Source organism: Rhinolophus hipposideros, assembly GCF_964194185.1.
Source record: "Rhinolophus hipposideros genome assembly, chromosome: 1".
Lineage (NCBI taxonomy): Eukaryota > Metazoa > Chordata > Mammalia > Chiroptera > Rhinolophidae > Rhinolophus > Rhinolophus hipposideros.
Genome location: NC_138047.1, coordinates 70038796 through 70062408, shown reverse-complemented (window position 1 = coordinate 70062408; position 23613 = coordinate 70038796). Strand labels below are relative to the sequence as shown.

Sequence of the window (23613 nt, the reverse complement as noted above, 5' to 3'; positions counted from 1 at the left end):
ATCCCCAAGCTGTTCCGTAATGGTTCACACCGGCAACGCTCTGTGAAAGCAACAGAAGCTACCTCCTAGCCCTCCTGTGCGTGCATACACACATACACACACACACACACACACACACACACACACACACACACACAAACACACTTCCAGGATAGCTGGTGGCCAATCACGAATAAATGCAGGGAAGGGACAGGGACAAAAGCCCAGTTCCCTTACTTCAACGCAGGACAGAAGCTATGGTACAATTTTGTTCCTAAGTTCCGTCCTGGATCTAGCTGAGGCCACACAACCCCTGAAACCACATCCTTGCTCATCTCCACTTCCTCTTCTTCCCAATCGTGCTTCACTCATTCTCTTTAAGTAACATTCGAAAGAACTCCCTTTGTAAATCACTTACACATGAATCCCATTTCAGGTTCTGCTTCTAGGGAAATCAAACTCAGACAAGTCTGTGAAGGAAACTACTACATATTCATGAAGAAAACTACACGCTTATGAAGAAGAGTTACACAGAGAAAGTACTGTTGTAGGCAACTCATATTGGAAGGAGAATTCAGAGCAATCTGGTAGGAGATAGATGGAATAGAGAGGGTAAGGTGACTGGAAGCCAATGAAGGATGCTATTGTTCAAATTCAGAAATAAGTGGAAGAAAAAATATTTGCTTTGATATGTGAAAGAAAGAGAACCTAAGCAGAGAACTGCCTTAGTACAAGGAAGAATTGAAGATAACTGCAGTTTCATGTTTTTCCTTAAAAGGCAGAAAGTTCTTCAACAGCATTGTCAACACTGTATCATCAATTTTCTTAAATGCAAATCTTCTTTCAGGCTGACATTACCTTACACAAGAATCGTTCAAAAACTTGAGAAGAATTACAATGAACAATAATAGGACTCTCAAGTTCTCTCTCTCATATTTTGGGTTCTTGAATATAAGCGTTCAGAAAGATGAAGACAAGATTACGTAGTATCTCCAAATGTTCACAACAAGTTGGTTTGTTAGATTTTGTGTTTAAGTAGCTTAAAAGAATCTTTGTTAGAGGCAGTAGCAGATTACTCAAAATAGAAATGCATCCAAACAGGGTAACTTCTTTTTCCATCTATTCTTATGGGACGCAGCAGTGTTTTCAATGGAAAAATAAGATACTGGGTCCTGGGTCATAAAACAGGGAGCATAATGTGAAAACGAGTAGGCTGGTATGAAAGAAATGATGCACAGCCCAGGAAATGAGCTGATATGCTACATAAATTTTCAACTTTAGAATTTGAGAAAGCTCATTGTCATCTATATTTGTTTCGTTGATATCTCACACATGTTAAGCTTCTTGACTTTTTAGTTCTCTTTCAAAAAATCATACTTAGTAAAAATGCCAACGAAGAAAGATGAGTAATACATGAAAGTACTCATTTTTACTTATAGGCAGAAAGGATACTATCAAAATAGAACTTTTTAGCAAGGTTATTTTTCTCACTGATTACTTTTATGTGCATGAAAATGTATTGCTAATGTTATCAAAATTTAAATACACATAACCTTTGACTCAACAATCCCACTGAAAGGAATTTCTCCCAAGTGAAAAAAAAGGGGAACTAGTTGGAAAGTCATGATGCATCAAAGGAAATGTATAAGTTCGTAAAAATTTTACTCTTCAGTTCTAAGACCAAATTGATACTCCTCCACACAAGTACATGTAATTTATTCTCTACATATCTGTAAATACTCCGGGGAGAGACTCCAGGAAAAAAAGGTCCCATAGCCAAATATGTTTGGAAGGTACCACCTATGTTGTTTCCCTCCTAAAGATTTACAATATACACAATAATTTATGAAAGACTACAACGTTTTGGGGGGAAATGGTGTTTTCCAAACCTTATAGAATAGAGAACACTTCTGTAATCATTAAAAACTAGACTTATTTAAAACCCACCTGGTGAATGATAGCTACTTTCCTTATAAACCTAAAGGTTCAGAGCTATCACTCAATCACCCTCTCGTCATTCCTTTTTTGTCTTCCCTTTACCTCAGCCCAAGATACTGCAGTGGTTCTAACTTTATATTAATAATTCATTATAATCACAGGGAACTTATTAAAATATAATTCTCAGTTCTTACTTCCCAATATTCTGATTCCTATCAGTATTTGTAACAAGCAATCAGGTGATTACAGTGTACATCAAATGTTGGGATGTTCAAAATGCCTGACATATTATCATCAAAGAGATGATTACATATTTTATAAATGAGGCTGGGGAACATTTAAAAAACAGTAAGTTCAGAAACCCTGGACTTCATATGAGTATATTAATAAATTATTTTCCTACCCAGGAAAAAAAAGGGAAAGGACATACTAAGAAAAGCCAAATCATACCTTAAAAGAATACCCTCTAACATATTGCCCAGAATACTAAGGCAGAGTTTTACCGTACCATAAGAATTCTTAGCCTGTGCTCCATTGAAAAATTTCAGGAACTCTTCAGCTCACTGAGGCTGTAGACACAGTTTTTATGAGTATGTAAATACATGCCTTTTTATGGAGAAATAATCCAAAGCTTTCACCAATTCTTATACTGCCTGATTACCCAATTTAGGAACCATTATATTTTTTATTTATCTATCTGAAACAAGGGTGGTAGAAACTGCTTTTTAAAAGTTAACACCATAAATCAGACACACAGAAACATTCTTCTGTGTTGTTTTCTCTCTCTGAGCCAAACACAAAGCGATTTACCTTTGCAGAGTCATATTCAAAGAGCCTGTACAACCCTTAATCTTGTTCTGGGCTTCAAGATGAGTCATTCCATGGGCACTTATCCCATCAATGCTGAGAACCACATCACCTATTCTGACATTTGCTTGGGATGCTTTGCCGCCGTCTTTTAGCTGCAACAAACAGATTTCATTAGGAGTGTCACTTGTTTAAAAATAAATAATAATAAACACAGACGAAAATTAAACTTTTGCTTATATCAAAAGTATATGAATATACTATTGGACAAAGTAGTAAAAAGCATTTTATTTAATAGGTAAAGTCAAAATTCAAATGACATTCATGTTTATTTTCTTAAATTCTTATTTGCTCTGTAAAACTAAAACAATTTTCTGAAAAAGGTTCCCTGATAATTTCGCCATTTATTTATTGTGTAACAGTAGTGTGACTGTTACGAATGAGGAAGAGAAGTAGCCAAGGAAACTACATTTTAGCAGAAGGAACGGAATACAATCTGAATAGGGTATTTAATACTCTTTTAGGAATAATTTTTAAAACTCTTTAAACAGCTGTATTCTTGTTTGAGCACAAAAAGTAATACAGATGGAGGATCTACTGAACAATTCTTCCTGTTCAGTCCAATTCATATCCAGTGTTTGGGGGACTGAATACTTTTAGATCACAGGGCCAAATATATTTTCTATTAGATGTGTTTCCTGTCCAAGGCATTTAGCAGGCAGGGAAGGAAACGAGTTCGTCTGCGGCTGCTAGACTTTTTTCTGTACCACTGTCTTTAATCCCCAATCTTTATTCCCTTCTCTGTAAAATTTTCTATGTGTTTATATTAGTCAGTTTGATCTTCTTCAAACTTCACGTCCATATATGTTTTATTGCTTCAAAAGAAGCAAACGAATATAAAATTACAGTAAAATGAAAGGTGATGCAATTTTAATAGATATCTAGGAATAAGCACATATCAAAAGAAACCATTCAAATTCAAATCACAAGCTCTGAATTTAATAAGTACAAGTAGATCACACTGAATATTGGGTTGTTGGAAGTTAGGTGAGACGAGGCCCAAAAAAGAAAGAAAATAACCAGTATTCCTTTAGTACTTAAAAACCAAAGATTTTAAAGTTTCTATTTGTGATGATAAAAAATTCTGGAGATGAATAGTGGTGACAACTGCACAACACTGTAAATGTACTTAATGTAACTGAATTGTACACTTAAAAATGGTTAAAGTGATTAACTTTTAGATGTGTATATTTTACAACTCATATAAAACACTAAATATTTTGAAGAACATTTTATTAAAATTACTTTTTGATTAAAAAAAATATATCCTTCAGCCAACCAAACAAGAACTGAGTGCTGGAATTCATAGTTTGGAAGCAAAGCAATAAATACAATGGATATTGTATATTAGGTTTTGATTAGCATCAGATGTCAAAGTCTTTCCTTAAAAATAATGACTAAGGCAGACCGTCCAAGTACACAGAACAAGTATTTGGATCGAAAATCCAGAAAATAGTACTAGATCCATCGAGGCAGAGCCCATGTTTGTGTTTCCTCCCCACTAATGCGAAAAGTATGGCTGAACACCACAGACCATCACGAAACATGCTGAATGAGTGGATGTCACATATGTATTATTTAACGCTAGTAAAATCTATGGTTTGTTTTAAATTGTGACACTAGGAAAAACTAAAATTTTATACAATTTGAAATTTATTTCATTTTCCGATATGTAACTATCAAGTAATTGACACAGTTCTTCATATTAATAAAAAAAATATCTAGTTGAGCAGGGATATGTAAAATCTAACAGACACAACATGTAAAAAAACTTTCAAACCTTTCAAACATTCTCTATCTTATACATAGTACATAGTGATTTTGTTTTCATCTTTGCTCTAATAGAAACAAACAAAACAACCCCTCTCAGCTACCCAAGTATTTGAAGGTAAGAAAAATTAATGAAATGTTCACGTTAAAAAAAAATAAAATTTCCAGAGTAACAAGATCAAAATTTAACTCATATAAAATTTATCAACATAACTACACTATAATGTACACATATACACACCTTTTATTTTATATATATATTGTGTGATTGACAAAGTAGTTCCAAAATTCAATGAAAATTAAGTGAATTGGATTACAGGATCACAGGATCAAAAAGAAAATAATTCAGATAGAACTTTATCACATATATTTTTAAATACTGTATCAGCAGATATATTTATTAAAAAATAAAAGTAATGTGTGTGCACGTAATTGGAAGTTAGGAAAAGTCTTTAAAATTAACAATAAGTACATTAAATGAATGGCTTTCCTACAGTCATGCACCATGTAACGACATTTTGGTCAACCAAGGACTGCATATAGGAGGGTGCTTCCATAAGACTATAATGGAGCCGAAAATTCTTATTGCCTAGTGATGTCAAAGTCATCATAAGATCACCTCCCAATGCTTCATCACTCACGTGTTTGTGGTGATGCTGGTGTGAACTGCCAGCCTTACAAAAGTACAGCACACACAATTATGCACAGTACATAATACTTGATAATGATTAACAAATGACCATATTACTGGTTTATGTATTTACAATACTATACTTTTGTTATTTTACAGTGTATTCTTCTACTTATTAAAAAAAATTGCTGTGAAGCAGTATACCACGTTACATCAGTAGCCGCCGTACACGTCGTCTTTTACTGCATCTCTTGATTGCATCACTTTCTCTTGTGCTTGATTTAATCTTGTGTTGTTTTGTACAGTGACATGCTGTAGAGGCGTGTAGCCTGGGATCAATGGGATATGCCCCACAGCCTAGGTGTGTAGTTGGCTGTACCATCTAGGTTGGTGTAAGTGCATCTGATGATGTTCTCCCAGTGACAAAATCGCCTAACGATGCATTTCTCAGAACCGATCCCCATGGTTAAGCAGCGCATGACTGTACACTAAATAGCTGTGGACCATCTTTTAATAATTAGTATTTCTCTTTATTAATTTAAATATTTTAAAAATCATTTAATTAAAGCAAACTCATTGTTCTGCTCTAATGTACAGAACTAAATGGTTTAAATTGTGAAACACATTTAAAGAAAACAGTTCCTAAAGCCAGCAATGCCACCACTTTCTATGGGAGTTATTTATAGGGTTGTTGTAATGATTATGTGAGATTAGAGCTCAATGAATGTTAGCTGTGATTACCATTCTCTTGACCTCAGATTACTAATCTGAGAAACGTGGGCACACACTAGATGATCTCAAAGGCCTTCCTACGGTCTCTTCCAGTTTTAAAAGTTTACCTATCTGTGAGCTCTCTGCACAAAGGTATAGATCTAATCCTAAAGTAAGAGTAAACTGTATTTAATCTCAACCCTTTCTTAATCAATTATCAGGAATGGAAACAAATACCCATTGCCCTCAGTACAATCTTTCATATAATTTAAACTGACAAACTCCTTTTGTCTAAGTTTTTTGAGCTTAGTAATATTGTCTTGGACTTTTGACATTAACATCCTTTCTAAATCTCCAACCATTTTATTATTCAAGACTAACGCTTTCTACTCACACTATTTAAACTAAAGAGCTTTTAAACATTAATGAATGCCAACTATAATTTTATATATATAATGTGATGGTTCAGTGTGAGGTCGGAGGGATAGTGGATGGGGGGAGGGGGGTTCACAGGGTGAGGGATATAAATGATGAACGTCTAAGTATTACCTTGTCTTGTACACCTGAAACTAATAAATAAATTTAAAAAAAATAAAAATAAATAAAATAAACTAAAGAGCTTTGAAGAGCCTGAAAACATGTTGTATGTATAGTGGGAAAGGCCGAATGCATAGAAACATACTTAAGACTTGTTAAAGATGGCATCTCACTGAATACTCTTATGAGCTTAACTTATCCCCAGAACCACTTTCTCAAGCCATCCACTCATCAAAAAGATAAATGTTTTGTTTTCTTTTTCCCCCCATTAATTGTGTAGGATGTAGCATATTATGAATTGTGAGGAACTAAGGAAAAACTACAAGGTCACTCATTTTTTGCATAGTTCATTTTTCCTTTGTTTTTGCAAGTCTAACTAGCTTGCATTTGTTTGAAGCAGTAATAACTTTCTGTCATCAGTAAATCTCGTACGTATTATATGACAACCATAAGTGTGTGTGTATATATTTCATAAATGCACAATGTGTAGGAAGCAGCAGCTGTGGGGGGCTCCTGGGTCAAGTTCAGTATAAATCAAGCTAATCACAAGCAAATGCTTCTCTTTGATCTTTAAATGCATTTTTCAGTACTGCTGTCCAATTTTCCATAAACTTAACTACAACTGTATGCTTTTTTAAAAACATCGCTTTGTGGTCTCACTTAAATTGCAAGCATACATGGCTGCACATGTTGGAACTACCTCTGAGCTTCTGTTTACCCATGCAGATGGGTGGACTTTCTCTCTCTCTCTCTCTCTCTCTCTCTCTCTCTCTCTCTCTCTCTCTCTCTCTCTCTCTGTGTGTGTGTGTGTGTGTGGTGTGGAACATGTAAAAGAAAAGACATCACAGGCTTCCTCCATTTTATTTTGACTAGAAAATACCCAAAGGTAACTTTCCTTCAGTCATTTTAGAGGGGGAGTTCCTCTCGCGTAGTCTTTTCCTGCCCTAAGAAAGAAATGACCCAGAAAAAGTAATTAGGACTACTTATGGAACACCACAGTAAGTCAGGGACTTTGGGAGGCATTTATTGTTCTTTCACACTATCAGATTTTTTACAGATGGGAAAAGAGTGCTTCAAAGGGATTAAATGACTTGCCTACGTCCATGTAGCAAGTAAGAACACAGTACTGCGCAGAGGCTTTGAAGTTAAGCAAACATGAGTTCATATTCATGTTCTACCGTCTATTTAATTGTGTGACATGAGTTAACAGGCCTCTCTAAATGTCAGCTATCTCTCCTTGAAAATAGGGCCTACAATTCCACCTGCCTCACAGAGCTGTTGAACAGATTAAAGACCAGCACAGCATGTACCACACAACGCACAGAAAATGTTCATTGTTATCACCATCATCATCACCATTATTCTCATAGGCTGGACACCTGCTTCAAGGACCTGCAGGGTAGGGAAGACAGCTTTCCAACTGACCAGTCTTAACTTCTGGCTTTTCCCTTTCTTTCTTAAAAGAAGACCCAAAATCCTTCCTTCATTCATTCTCTTCCCTCTGCTTCTCTAACCCTAAGCCTTCTCCTCACTCAGCGACAGAGCTCCAGATGCCAGAGATTTAGAACCTCCACGGACCATGTCCTCCTTCCTTGCTTACCATTACCCAAATCTGAATTTTCCAAACTCCATTCCCTCAAGATGGTGACCTCATATCACCACTTCCTAGACAGTTAGGTATTGTCACTTCACCAAGCGGCCAAAGGGTAAGTAAGAATCAGTAAGGTGATGTTGGTGAAGAAGCCTGCAGTTGGGGATCAGGGAAGGAAAGGAAGGAAGGGAAACATGAGAACACACAGCAAGGGAACAAAGAAGTGTATGGTGTAGGGAGTAGAACAGGGAACCAGGACCAGGAGGGAAGAGGCGGCCCGGCGGTCGCCTGGATAAAGGCCTGGTCTCTGGCTGTGTTGTACGTCCATGTGCATACACCCAAGACAATATCTGAACTGAAGAGAACATCAAAATAATAACTCATTATAGAAGATGTTATATTTCGACTTCAATAACTAAAATAATATAAATGACTGTAATTAATAACTATAATTTAGAACCAATTAACTCACAGTAATACGTATGTGTATCATTAAACATGTCATTAACTTTATTGCACTAAAATAAAATTTATAATTAAACCTCCCCCATATGCTTAGCCTCCATACGAATGTGTGGTTCCAGGAGCATTGCTTGAAACTTTTTAATGAAAGAGAAAAATAACACTACGTCTTTATAAAACTGCACTGAAAATAAAATATTAGTATCTTAAGACAGCACACCACTTAGACGAGGATCTCAAAAACACACTCAATAAAAAAACGTATCTTATCTTCAAAGAAGTATGCTATTTGGGATTCATAACATCTTAGAGATATGCCTACGGTATTAGATTAACCGTTCCCCATGGCCATTACCTCTGGACAGCACGTCACTGCAACAAACCAATCACTGAACTCATGCCAAAAAAAAAAAACAACAAAAAAAAACACAAAACAATGAAAGCACTATAGAGCTTTAATTTTTAAATGTTAGAACCCAAATGGGACATTTTTAAAATAAGTCAAACTGCCTAAGATTTCTATTTAAAATGAGTGTTTACAACAGCGTCTATATTGCCCTAAACTTTTTCATAAAGAGGCAGCATGTTTAGCCATAGCAGTGACTCCACCACTTTCTTAGAATTCCCTAATGAAATGTATTCTTCTACGTACTAGGGAATTCTCAGTATGCACCCAAAAACCTCTACTGGAAATACGCCAGCAGTTACAAATCTCAAAAAACAGGTGTTAGCAATAGAAATGATTTACTGAAGAGACATATACAGATGCCCAACTACATAACAGAGATCATTTTATAAAGTAGATAAGACGATTTTAATAGTTCGATGTTTACTAAGAATGATTTATGCTGGTTCAAAAAAAAATTGACTTCGGTCATTCGGGTAACAAGTAGGAGACAGGTACCTATATAATGAGCCACAACCAACATGCAAGTTTTCAACTTTCTGCATATTTTCCACAAATATGGACTGTTTGGAAATTATGACCCTAAGACCATGGGTATGACAGGAATGCCATCAGATTTAGTAAATGTGAAAAAGGAACATATAAATATGACAGCTACAGAAAGAAGCACTAACAGAAATTTCCCATATCTGAAAACCATGGGAACTAAACCATGGGAAAATAAAAGCTATTGTTTTTCTAACAGGGCTGTTACTAAAATTTGGAGAAATATACTAATAAAATTATGTCAATCTCACTAACAGAATTTTCTTGAGGCAGAAGAAAGCACTGAGAAAAGTCTTATTTTAAAAAAACACCTGATTAATGGTCAATCTTTAATTTTGCTTTAAAATGTTACTTTCTAGTACCTACTGTAGCATAAAAACTTTGAATCTAGACATATGAGCCTATGGTTGAAAGTGTCTAGGTGTCTACTGCACTAATCCCCCGAAAACACGTAAGAACTAATATGCATCACAGCGTAGAAAGAACTGAGAGAACTGGTTTTCCTGACGAATAATGAGTGCTACTCAGCCACCATCAAATATCACAAACAAACAAAAGTGGTGGAGTTTTCAGCCGCTAAAGTGAGCAGAGTAAAGAACATTTGAGAAGTGCTGGGTTGTTTTGTTTTTTTCTTCAAACTTATCTGCTAAGGCTTTTTTCAAATCCCAATTTATTTACTGCCATTCCAGTGCTAATCTGCCTTACAAATTACACTCAGCACTTGTCAGTTGTCCTGTCTTGGGCTATTTATTGATATAAAGTGTCGGTGCCTTGACTAGCCTGCCAATACTACTTAATCACGTATGAAGCCAATCTCTGGCTTGGCTGTCTAATGTGAACCCCTTTAAAATCTAATGTGAGCCCCTTTAAAATCTGAGGCTACTTTGGATTAATTTTACTACCCTTTTCTGTGAAGTAAAGTGATTTGGCTTTTTGTAGGTTCGAATGGTGAGATAAAACAAGCAGCGATTACTGATGTCTCTCTGTGAATAAATGTGTAAAATCCTGACTCATGTGAGCACTGGTTAGTTGAACTATGGGCCTTATTTTTTTGGTGTATGAGTCTAACTGGAATCAGTTTTACCCGAAAGTCTGAGTGTATACCTTATATGGTAGCAATGATGAGAATGCCTCTAAGTCCGTGTCATTCATTATGCCTTACAAACCAAACGGAAGTAAGAGAATGATTATGCCTGTTTCCTTATGTAGCCATGGAGCTACCTCGTTCAAACACAGAGCTTCTGCACATATTGTTTATTCTAGTAGTCTAAATGTATTTCCCATGATGACTCCTCCACTGAAATAACAGCTTTATTCTTCTCTATCAACATCCTAAGAAAATTAAAACATATCTTCTTAAACTGTAATTTACTGTTAAGATGCCAAATAATTTTCATTTTAGTTAATCCATATGTGCTGAACCCAGAGATTTAATGTTCTTTGTAGTTAATGTGTGAATATAATTTCTCCAGAAATGTCAAAAGTATGGGAATTAAAAACAAAGCACATCTAATATATCTCAAAATCAAACAGATTTCTTAATTACAGAGAAATTAATGTTTCTCAGTAGGCTTGTTACTGTGTAATAAGGAAAACAGTAAAAAAAAGTCACAGATAGCTGTAAACATTAAAAATGAATTAGTGAACTCTAGTTTACCTGCAAACACTGAAATTCACACATTTCAACCCTCCTTCCTCACTAGGTTCTGTTTGGTGATAAGATGAATCCCCTGGAACTGAAGGCAAACTGTGTACAAGTATGCATGCATTTTCCATTTAGTAAGTCCAGAGCTTTCCTAAAACTCTCAAAGGCATATGACCAAAAAAATGTTAAGAACTAAGGATTTAATGAAACCTTAGAACAGTGTTTCTCAAAGTGTGGTTCCTAAACCACCAATACCAGCATACTTCTATGATGAGGGGGGAAAAAAATCACAAGCCCTTTAAAATCCACAAGCTAAAGATTGCTTCAAAAGGAAAAATTCCATTAATATCAAGAAAATTTAAGAACTCGAAGTAGAATTAGTATTTATTCTAAGTGGTGCAAAATCATGATTTCACATGCTCGTGGAAGTGTAGCTTAAAAAACCGAGGGATTCACTTTTCAGAAACTTTAAAAATCTTCATAGTAGTAAATTACTAATATTTAATAACAGCCTATCCTAATAAGGCACTACATTCACTAATGAATGCTGAGAAAAGTTATAAAACAAGAGGCATGGCCCTTTCCCTCATCCACTGTTTTATATTATTTAACTTTTCCTATATGTACACAACTCTCCATAAAGCAGTGTTCCTCAAACTATCTGTGTGGCAAAAGACACTATCCGTGGGGAAAGATTTTTTCCCCTCATCTGTCATATGCCAATTCTTCTGTAATCTGTAATAATGATAAATTACTGGAAAAACGAGATTTAAAGAAATCATACAAAATATAAGACCAAATTTTTTATCATCACATTCAATAGACATAAAATTACTCTGTCAAACCCTGAAAGTTTCTAGATCCTTACTCTTCATTTCTATCCTTATTTCATCTCAAACTGTAACCAACAGTCTGCTGGACGGCTGACAGCAAGGATATCTCTTCTAGGCAATGACTGTATTTTTTATTTCTCTTTAGATCCATTGTACATGGACTTAAACATAATACACAACAGACATTTGATGAATTATCACACTGGAAATCAAAGGTATTTAATACATTGGCTATTATTTAGCAATTTCTCTCCAATTCTTTTTGCCCTTGTGTTAAACATAAAGTGATTAATTAGATTGTACATTTATTTTGGCACAGTTATCTGACTTTTTCTTTAGGACTTGTTTCTAAAAAGGTATGCACATTTAAATTGTTGATCCATGACACTAGACTGCCAGTAAGAATGTCTGTGGCCATTAATAATTCTGCACACTGTGTATGAACGTGTCCGTTATCCACACCCGTGCAACCTGTACTATTACACAGGAAACCTGAGGGTAATCCTAGCTGTACCACTAAAAATCCTGTGACCTTGGACACGTCATTTACATCTCTGGCCTCATTCTGTCAGCTGTACAAGAGAGTTGGAACAAATGTTCTAGGGTTCCTTTAAACTCTAAGGCATAAGAAATATTAACACAGACTTTATAATCTCTCATTAGGCTAAACAGTCATTACAATTAGTATCTATTACTCACTTTGGCACTAAAATAAATTTTGTATTATTCTGCAATTACTTTATATATGTTATTCTTATTTCTCTATTACAAAACATTAAAATGGCAAACGTGCTTTTTAAAAACCTAAAACCTCGTCAACATTAAATCCCGAAAGTCTGGGTTTCAGAACTAACTAGGAGAGAAGAGAATCTAGTTTATATACTTCTTCAGATCCCAAGTGATTTTTTCTTTTAGAATGAATTAGTCTAAAGGACAAGAATCTTCTTTCCACTGGTAGCAGGTGAGCCCCCTAGAATTTAATGCTGAATTATGCATTCATTTGTTTATCATACATTCACAGAGCGATTACCTATGGACCAGATGCTAATGACTGTTACACTGACTTATTAGGCTAATGGCAAAATACTCACTTATTCTACCATTTACAAATACCTGTCAAATATCTATTATGTGCCTGGCTGTTCCAGGAATGATAACACAACAATAAACAACAATAAAAACAATAAACACGACAATAAACAACAATAACACAACAATGCAGTCCGTGGCCTCATGTAACTCAAATTCATTCAGGGGGAAGAAGATAAACAAACATACAGGTAAATAACAAAATGTCAGGAAGTGATACATATTACAGAAGAAAAATAAAATAGAGCAAGGGAGTACAAAGTGTCAGGAGATGTTCTTTTAAGGTAGGGTACTCAGAGAAGACTTCCTGGGAAAGGTGACATTTGAACACAGACTCAAATGAAGTTAACAGAAAGAGCCTTACAGCTATCTAGAAGGAAAGCATTCCAGGCAGAGGGATGAGCAAAGGTAAAAAATTGTCTGGGGCACTACAACATAATAAAAAAATGTATGAAGTTATCAATAACACAAAGACTGGGGGCCGGCCCGGTGACTCAGGAGGTTGGAGCTCCATGCTCCTAACTCTGAAGGTTGCCGGTTCGATTCCCACATGGGCCAGTGGGCTCTCAATCACAAGGTTGCCAGTTGGATTCCTGGAATCCCGCAAGAGATGGTGGGCTGTGCCCCCTGCAACTAACAACAGCAATTGGACCTGGAGCTGAGTTGCGCCCTCCACAACTAAGACTGAAAGGACAACAACTTGACTTGGAAAAAGTCCTGGAAGTACACACTGTTCCCCAATAAAGTCCTGTTCCCCTTCCCCAATAAAATCTTTAAAAAATAAAAAACACAAACCACCACTTAGGTGGCATGAAAAAAGTTTCTCAGAGATAATGGCAATTGCTTAATATATAGTGCTTAAATATATAGTGCTTAAATATAGGTTGGAAGTTGCAGAAGCAAAACAGGAGAGATTGCTCTAGCCAGGGGTGTCCAAACTTTTTTCAATTTTTTCTACCAAGGGCCATATGCGGTAAAATACACAAACAGCCGGGCCACTCACTCGAGGTGAAGTACGTATTGCCTCACCTGGTTTATTTAAGTAAACCAAATATATTTTTGGAATTTGCTGCAGGCCAATTAAAAATAGACTGCGGGCCGCAGCTGGCCCGCGGGCCGCAGTTTGGACACCCCTGCTCGAGGCAAAAACAAAGAGCACATGAAAAACATGGTAACATAAAAGTACTACTACCTCCAAGGAAAGGCAAGTAGTTGGGTATCCACATTATAGGGAGAAAGTGACAGGGAAAATGACAGCCCAGGCTAGTCAGGTTGCCAAAAGCCATACAATAAAGGGCATAGTATGTGACAATAAATAACTTCTGAAGAATCTAAGTTGACAAGTTGCTTCCACATCAACTGCTGTGGTCGCCTTAAAATTTTTACTGCTTAGAACAGATTGCTTGCATTATACAACTAACACTCCTGGATGCCACCCTGTTTCCAAGAAATCCATGCTTGGAAACTGGTACCTTTCAGTGCTTTTCCTGCCACGCCCTTTCTCTCATCCCTTAGAGAACATGGGTATGTCTCCACTCCTGTCACAGGAAGTTTGGCTTCAGCTTCCTTCATACATCTGTAGCCTTTCAGAACCAAGACCCATCAACACTTGGACCAGTGGAGTTATCATTTCTATACATGGAATTATTTATCCTGCTTGGGATTTGTTGAGCAAAAAGAAAATCCTAGGGGTCCTTTCCCTTCTAGTTGTCTTTGTTTAGGTCAAAACTACCACCAATACCCCTAACAGGTCTCCTGGGCCTTTTCTTGCAGTCCCAGGTTTATTTTTCTAGCCCAATAAACCTGCCTGCCCAATTGGCTTTTATCAAGAGAGCACCAAGTGTTAGTAGATGACTTCTAGCACTCTGGTCTCTAGTCACACAACTCGGATTTCCTCCACATGTTCCACTCCTCCGCACAGAGCAAATGCACATCACAAACAGCAGCTAGAAATGGCAAGGACCTGTTCTTACATCGGTGCCCCTGTTGTTTCTTTAGTTTTGTTCTTTTTTAAACTAAGGGGTAAAAGAGATGGAGCAACTGAATACTTCTTGTTCTGGTGCAGCTGATGCACCATGTGTTTCTGAGCTCTGGTAACACTGGACTTGGCAGGGGACAGGGTGCTGACGGCACTTAGAGAAAGCCCATTAAGCACTGTCATTGCTCCCAATGGTGTAAAGGCTGCAGAGCAGTGGGCGTGAAGGAGCTGAGGGGGCTAGGTTTTTATTTGCCTGGTAGAATATTCCTGAAGCCTATTGTCTGCTGTTTCATCTTAACCCTGGTTCCCACTAATGACATCAGCACTTTGACGAATCAAACCACCTCTTCCCTTCAGTCAGACCCAGAGTCACTCAAATATAAAGATACCAAAGCTCTGATTGTTAGAGAAAACAAGAATTTACTACAGTGTTTCCCCGAAAATAAGCCCCAGCATGATTTTTCAGGATGACATCCCCTGAACATGAGCCCTAATGTGTCTTTTGGAGCAAAAATTAATATAAAACCCAGTCTTATTTTCGAGGAAACAGGGTAGTAGAAATAAATCTAGGCTCTATAAAAATCTAGGCTCTTGCATCAATCAGAAATGACCAGTACTACCAACTGTAGATCATTATTGAACGATGAGAGATCAGTGTTTTACTTGAAAGTACTTGAGCCATGTTATAGTTGACATGGGTTCCATTCTTTCAGCAAAAGGTTAATGGGTACATGATATATACCAGTGCATCCTGTATCTTCTGGGGGAGGGGGGATAAAAAGGGGTTGGTAACATTGAGTTATATTTTTTAATTGTTAAATCTTATGTGTTGGCCTTTTTTTGGTGGCTGTGAAGCTGGAGAGATCCGGGCCGGGTGAAGACATCAGATCTCATTGTCTTTCCAGCCCTTCGACCCTCCCGCAAAGGCCCTCAATAAAAAGGTTTGATCTCCCCCACACCGAAAAAAGAATGTGTAGTTAACAAATAATACTTACAAGACTACCATTTATTGAGTACTCACTACTATGCTAGGTCCTTTCCAATTTTCTCTTTTTACAAAACCTTCTATCTCTACATGTAAAATGACAGAGATCAGATAACAAATGAAAAAATTGTCCTATCTCACAGGTGAACATTCGGCCTTAGTATTTCAATGTATGCAATCATTTATTCAAAAAGTTAAATATTAAGAATATATTTCCAAGAAAATCTATCTGGCAACCCCTTGGTTAGCACAGCTATGAGTATTATTCCCTGCTGGCAATTATTATAAGCCATTTCCTCACCTTCCAAGCAAGGTGGAAAATAGTATATACAATGTCAAACTATGATTTGCATAAGAAAATTCTGATTCCAGGAGCAAAAGCCTCTAACTAGTCTCTGAGTAATCCAGCTACACTGTTCAGCATCACAGACATAAACCAGAGACCAGTGTGTTCACATGTAAAGTCTACTATAATAGCTCAGAAACACTCAGGTAAGGAACATAATCCTTGCAACAGATTCTTTCATCACAGGCACACTTCATGGTCTCAAAATTGTTCTGGCATAAAACCTAATGGAATAGAAACATAACTTTTTACTGATAATTCTCTGAAGGGTTATATATATATAGCAACTTTCAACAGTAAAGATTTTTTTCAAGTAAATATTGTTGGTTTTTTTTTTGTTATTGTTATATTTTATTTTGCTTGGAAAAAAAAGGGAAGATGAAGGGACACTAGGTATTTTGCCCTACCAAAATGATTTGCAAACCAAAAACTTTTCTCCTTGAAGCAATATAAAACACAAAAAGAACAACAACAAAAACAGGCAAAAACGACCCAGCCCTAATTGAAATGGATTTTTTATTGTATTTATTTTCTTCATTCCCAAATCTAAAACTTATTTGGGTATTTGATTAAATGTATGAAATCTTCTTGATTTTCACTTGATAATTACTCTCCAATCATTAAAAATCATTTCTTGGAGCGGATTCAATATTTGTTTCCAGCAACTTTTTAAGGACTTAGCAGGCATGTATATCAATTTGTAGATGCCGAAAAACAGGGTTGAAAAGAGATGTATACTAGGCTGTGGAAGGAAGACTTAAAAGCTCTTTATTAACTTGAAGATACATAAAACATACAGAGATAAATCTATAACCCAGTGATTTAGTTTCAAAAACAAGAAATTCAAAGAGCAATTCAAATTCAATAGAAGAAGGCTTGACAAGGGAGTCCACAAAAATAATATCAAGGAGATTTTAGGCTACGTTATCCCTGTGAGTCAATACTGTGAGAGTCTGTTTGGGGGTGTGATTTAAGTAGTAATATAGCCTTCACGTACATTAAAAAAAAAAGCACTATCCACATTAGGGAAGAGCTGGTCCCACTCTTATATATTCTATCTGTTCGGGAATATTATGCGTAATTTAGTGGAATATTATGTATAATTCAGTACCACAGAAACAACTACAGTCAGAAGAGTAAAAGATCCAGGCCAAGAATTACTTATTAAAAACGGACGGTGGTGGGTGGCCAGGTAGCTCATTAGAGCGTGGTGCTAATAACACCAAGGTTGCCAGTTCGATCCCCACATGGGTCACTGTGAGCTGCGCCTTCCTTAAAAAAAAAAAAAAAGACAGAAAAAAAAGGATGGTCCTGAAAAGACGAAGTGTATGAGTATCTAGAATTTGTTTTACAAAGCAGTGATCTGCTCACTTGGCAGATCAAAATCTCTCAGGGCACTTTTTCAAAGATAGACTATGGATACTTAATCCAAGATATTCTGATTTAGAAACTCTGAGTGAAGACCCAGGAATCTAATAATCCTCTAGGCAAGAACTAGGGTCCAGGGGTAGAAGTTCCAAAAAGAAAGACTTCAATTCTCAGTACAGTTAAGGACTTGAAAACATTCAGAACATTCCAGAAATATAATTGTTTCCTTGCAAAGTAATGGAATTCTTATTCCTGGGTATATCTAAAGAGAGGGCGAACAGTCACAAGCCATGGGTGCTGTACAGGAGATATATGAATATGAAAATGATAAATATAGTAAGTACCAATAAGTCACTGGAGAGCGAACGACCAGACACAAGAACACAATTACACAATTTGAGTTACACACTGTAAATTATCTTTCTCCATGGGAGCAATAAAACAATAAAGTTCTGATTCTCACTACCTGTCATAGTCATTTCAAACAGACTGCAAATATTTTTGCTCTTCTGTAGCAAATGCTGTAAAATGAAATATGAGTGTCAATCTAGCTAGAGTTGAGAGTAACTAGATTTATATTATTACAGTAAGTAAGAAACATAGCTTCCAAAGACTTCACTAAAATAACTTCCTGTTAGACTGTGATAACACAGGTAAATGCAAGAAACAAGAGTAGGAGGCCTCCTAGGCCAGACAGAATTCTGATTGTTTAGGGTTTTGTAACCTCTCTCTACACGGGATACTTAACTTGCTCCATACGATGTAATAGCCATCACTCCAAACAGGAATAAAAAGATGTTGTATGAGCTAAACACAGTCCATTTGCCTATCACCCTGCATATAATAAATAGAAACTCTCGTGTAACTTGATGCTAACAGCCAAATATCACAACCTGCAGTTTAGGAGCCAACAGAAACCAGTTGAACAGAGTGAGAACAGAAAAGGGGTAGAGAACTCTAAGTGTTCTGGAGTTAGATGTTCCAATGACCTTTCTTGCAAGTTTGACAGATACCAAGTCCGCCTTGGGTATCAAAGCTGGTACACAGAACCAGATGTTGGGCCTTTAAAAACAGGACTATCATCAAAGATTGGGTGGTTTGATTGGTAATAAAAGAATTCCTTCTACTGGCGAAGTGACAGATACAAACACCTAGCAAGAGAAACTTGGCAGAAGTCTAAAATAAATTCTTGTACGACCCGTTCAACAGTACTGCCAATTCTTGTCCCAATGTGAAGCAACACCATCAAAAACATCTTCCTCCTATGTGATAAAAGGCTATTACGAAACTGTTGTTTTGGGAGAGGTTAGTGAAAAGTACCCTATTTCTCAAGTAAAAAGTCTGCTGGCTAAAGACAGGTTAACCAATCCTATTGTACTAGCAATTTAAATATTGAATTCATACCTAAGAAAGTTATTTCAAAACTTGGTATAACAGTCAGTGAACTCATCTGTCCTGAGCTTGTCTGGACTGCGTAATCTGGGCTGCCTCGTCACTCTTACAATTGACCTTTCCGTGCCTCTGCTTTGTCACTACCGGTTCCATGGGGATATGGGAAGTAGCTGAAGGCATATCCAACACCTAATATCTCCAATCTTGAAAACAAAAAGATAGTTGCTACCACAAACTTTTGTTTGCTGATTTAAAAAACAACCATAACACTTTCAAAATGACAAACTAGAAAGGAAGAAACCTCACTGTGTGCCCATCCTGTAAAATATCTGGCTAGTACCTACACCAGGGGCAACACCCACAAAGATGTCTATTTGAACGTGCTACCTGGTACAGGCTTGATGCTAATAACTGAGAAGTGGAGGAGGAAAGAGAAAACAACACTGGAGAGTTAGATGTTTTGCATGTACTAACTCATTTAACCTCACAAAAAACACTGCAGAGTAAATACCAGCATTCCTAATTTATAAGTGAGGAAACTAAGGCAGAGAGAGCTTAGGTTACTACTCTAAGGTTACAGAGCTATGAGGTGCTGGGGCTGGAACCCAGGCCTAGCGATTCCAAAGCCCATCCTGTGACCACCAAATGGGCTGCCCTCCCACTCGGCACATCATCTGCCACTCTCCCTCCTAAGATAACACATTGCACACTCCAGCCAAATGCACGTTTTATTCTTGAACAGTTTATCCCCTAAATCCCACTGATCTGTTCCTCCCATTTAGATAAAACTAAGCTGGATAAAGCAAGACGGAAATCTGCCCTAAAGCTTCCCTCTAAACTGCTACCCTGATTAACTCTCTCTACGCCTCGTCTACCTTCCAGGAAGAACACAGGTATCCATCATTATACACGCTTAAAATAAAAATTTCTTCAAATTTCTAAACCATCCAGACCAAACAGGAGAAAAGAGGAAGCAGAAGAGAGTGAAGGGAAAGGAGAATTAGGGAAGAGGAAATGAAGGAAGAGAGGGAAAGTGGCAGAAAAGACCAGAGTCCCCCAAATCTTTTTTCTTCTTTTTAAAGTCCCTGTAGTTCTTCTGATTAATCTTATTCCAAAATGCCATTTATAGGCTCTCTGGGGAAAAGGGGAGTCAGCCTGCTCAGTTTCTGTCTTCCAAGCTAGGGTATTACCCTATTTCCTCCCCACATTTTTATTTTGGTGGTTAGATCTTCCCTGGCCTGCCCTGCATGAATGATGATGGAAACCTGAAACCAGTGAGGGGAATAAGACCAGCTCAAATATGATTTTTCAATGACACGATATACAATGTAGCTTCTCAAAGTATCTAAAAAGAAACAATTTATTAAAAAAAATCTCCAATCTGTTTCAGACCAATGTTTTAGTAAAAATACAGCAACAAAACTATTATCAAATTAAGTAAAAAATACATATACATATATATATATATATATATATATATATATACATATACCCATATATAATACAAGCTCCAAATTTTCATTATGAGATTCAAGAGACATAAAATTACTGGGTCAAATTGCTACAAAAATGTGTAAACACTCTCAATTTCTAAACTTATGCTATCACAAACTGACAACTCTATAGACAACACTTTGAATAACACTGCATTAGAACATCAAAGACCACTTTCCATGCCCTAAATATCAGGATATTTGAAATAGCTAAATAATTTTTAGAAATTTAGAAAACCATTTTTTTCTAAGTGTCAACAGGAATTATCAGAAGGTATTAGATAGTGTGATTATGGGCAAATTTTTCAATTTTCTTCTTTGAATTCTGTATTTTAAAAAGTGGTAAAAGTAAATACATTTTTTTAAAAGTAAATAAAATTTTTTCTAAGTGTCAATAGGAATTATCAGAAGGTAGTAGATAATGTGATTATGGGCAAATTTTTCAATTTTCTTCTTTGAGTTCTATATTTTAAAAAAATGGTAAAACTAAATAAAATTTCAGTTGCTCCAGCTTATTTTATGGCACATTAAAGCTTGAATATTAAAACATGTTTTCTGCCTTTTTATCTTTTTATACTTTTTTGTTCTCCTTCCTCTCTTTACTCAGCCTTCAAAGCCCCAATGTAAAAAGAAAAATGTATGCATAACTTATATAAGATTTCCTGAGGATGGATATTATGGGTATTAATCCCCATGCTTGAAAGATCTATTAAAATGTTAACTGTGTTTACATGTGTTCCTTTGGCTAAAAATTAATGAAAGAATTTACACGTTAATAAAATTCACAACTTTTCAAATACTGTTAAGGTTTTAGATGCGCTTAACGAAGCTGCTTTTGCTGATGGGCACAGTTAACTATTCAGAAAAATAAATTACAGTGTGAGTTACTCAGGCGTAAACAATCACCACTGTCAAAGTAATACTACATTTTTAGATTTTCTACTATGTATAAGAGTTTTATATTAAAAGACTTTGCCCCACAAAGGAAAACATATACAGTTCTTAAAACATACAAAAAGTATACAAACACTAAGATTATTTTTTACCTATCAGAGAACTAAACTATAAATGTGATAATTGTATGTTGTCAGGGTGTGGGAAACAGGACTTTCACACATTTACAGTGCACAGTTTTACAACATATATTAAAATTACAAATGTGCATATAGTTTTTGATGCAGCAGTTCTACCTCTGGGAACTTACACTACAAATATCTACACACATAGGTGAAACTGTATACAATTAGTTACGCTGCAATGCAACATGTGTGTTCCTAAAAATCACTGTGCTATGCAAAATCATACCATGAGATCCTTATGGGGAAATCTAGCTAATGAAACAAATAGAGTGAAAGGCACAATATTCTGGGACTTTACCTTGAAAAAGACTAGAAGTTTGCTAGTAGAAAGTGTGCTAGGGCTTGGGAGTTGGTTATTGTGATGTGATGGAAGGAGGGTTATCTGAAACAGAGGAAAGTTGTAACACCAGATGTGAATGGAGTTCACTCATAACACATTTGATAAACTCAGTAGATATTTGAGCTGTGTGTGTTTTGTGTAGTCCTAAGTGGTTTGGTTCAGCTGGGTGCAATTTTCTGTTTTCCTAGTGTTTTGTTGTGTGTTTTTTTTCACACTGCATCACACATAGGCAAATGCAAAATTCACCTTATGCTACTGCTCCCTGACATGTCAACTGTATTGGAACAAATTAACATTTTCAAAATAACGTAACTGCGGAACTGATTGTATAAAGCATTATCTATAATAGTCAATAAGTTATGGGATAACTATACAGTGAAATTCTTTGCAATTATAAAAAAATGAGAAATTATTTGTCAATTATACCTCAATAAAGCTAAAAATGTGGAAGCTTTTAAGCAGTGACAAAGAATATCTATATATAGCACAGATAAAGCTTTTTAAAAAGCAAAATACAGAACACTGCCCACAGAATGCTGCCATTTGTATAAGAAAGAGAGGAAATAAAATTTCACATCTGTCTCTATGGGCATAAAAAAATTTCTGAACGAATACTCAAAAAGCTACTAACCATGGTTACTGATTTGGACACTGGGAACACAGGAGACTGAGGTAGGAGTTTACTCATTTGGAACCGAGCAGAGCAGACAGTGGTAACAAAGAGATTATTATGTACTATGGATGTTAGTAAACTTTTTAGTTTGTACCTTATAAATGTATTACTTATTGAGTGAATATATAAAAAATAAATGAATAAAAGTTTAAGTTTACTCTCAAGAAAAGGGAAGAGAAGATGTAAATAACTACTTTCTTCCTCCATTTTATGTTACATATCCTGTAATTAAATAATGACCTGTGGTCATTGCATTAAAAAAAAAAAAAAAGAAAAAAAAAGGAAAAAAAAATATATAAAATTTACATGCTTCTTGACCATAAAAATATATTCTGCAGAGATGGCTTCACTTTTTCCATAAAAATGTATTAACACAAAGTATATTTTGGTGAACATTTGGTCTAACCACTCATCTGAAATTACTTTGAAAGTATTCAAGCTCTCATTCATATGACTAGAACTCCTTTTACCTACTAAAGTAGACCACAATGCCCAACCCTAAAGAATTTCATAAAATAATATGCAATAAAAACCTATGGGCTCAAATAAATAAAATCAGAAATGAAGGAGTTCTTACAACTGATACCACAGAAATACAAAAGAGACTACAATGAACAATTATAAAAAACAAATTGAACAACCTAGAAGAAATGAATAAATTCCTAGAAACATACAACCTACCAAGACTGAATAATAATGAAATACGAAATCTGAACATACTGACTATTAGAGTAAGGAGGTTGAATCAGTAATCAAAAACCTCCCAACAAACAAAAGTCCAGGACCAAGAAGCTTCACTGGTGACTTCTACCAAACATTCAAAAAAGATGCCAATAACTTCTTAAACTCTTCCAAAAACCAGACGTGAAGAGCACTCTTACCCTAATACCAAAACCAAACAGGGATTCCACAAAAAAAGGAAATTAAAGGCCAATATCTCTGATGAACACAGAT

The 23613-nt window shown here is 36.0% G+C and overlaps 1 protein-coding gene across 15 annotated transcripts in view; it reads right to left on the bottom strand.

Annotated features, from left to right (window-relative positions):
• Positions 1-23613, bottom strand: part of PDLIM5 (PDZ and LIM domain 5) — a 187662-nt gene that overhangs the window by 124953 nt on the left and 39096 nt on the right. For 11 of the 15 annotated variants that reach the window (XM_081048743.1, XM_081048745.1, XM_081048735.1 and 8 more), the window contains exon 3: positions 2728-2879. The exons of the other annotated variants lie outside the window; for them this stretch is intronic. In XM_081048743.1, coding sequence (XP_080904869.1) covers positions 2728-2879 — 152 coding nt within the window. The remainder of the gene's footprint in view (positions 1-2727; positions 2880-23613) is intronic. 15 annotated transcript variants of the gene reach the window in all.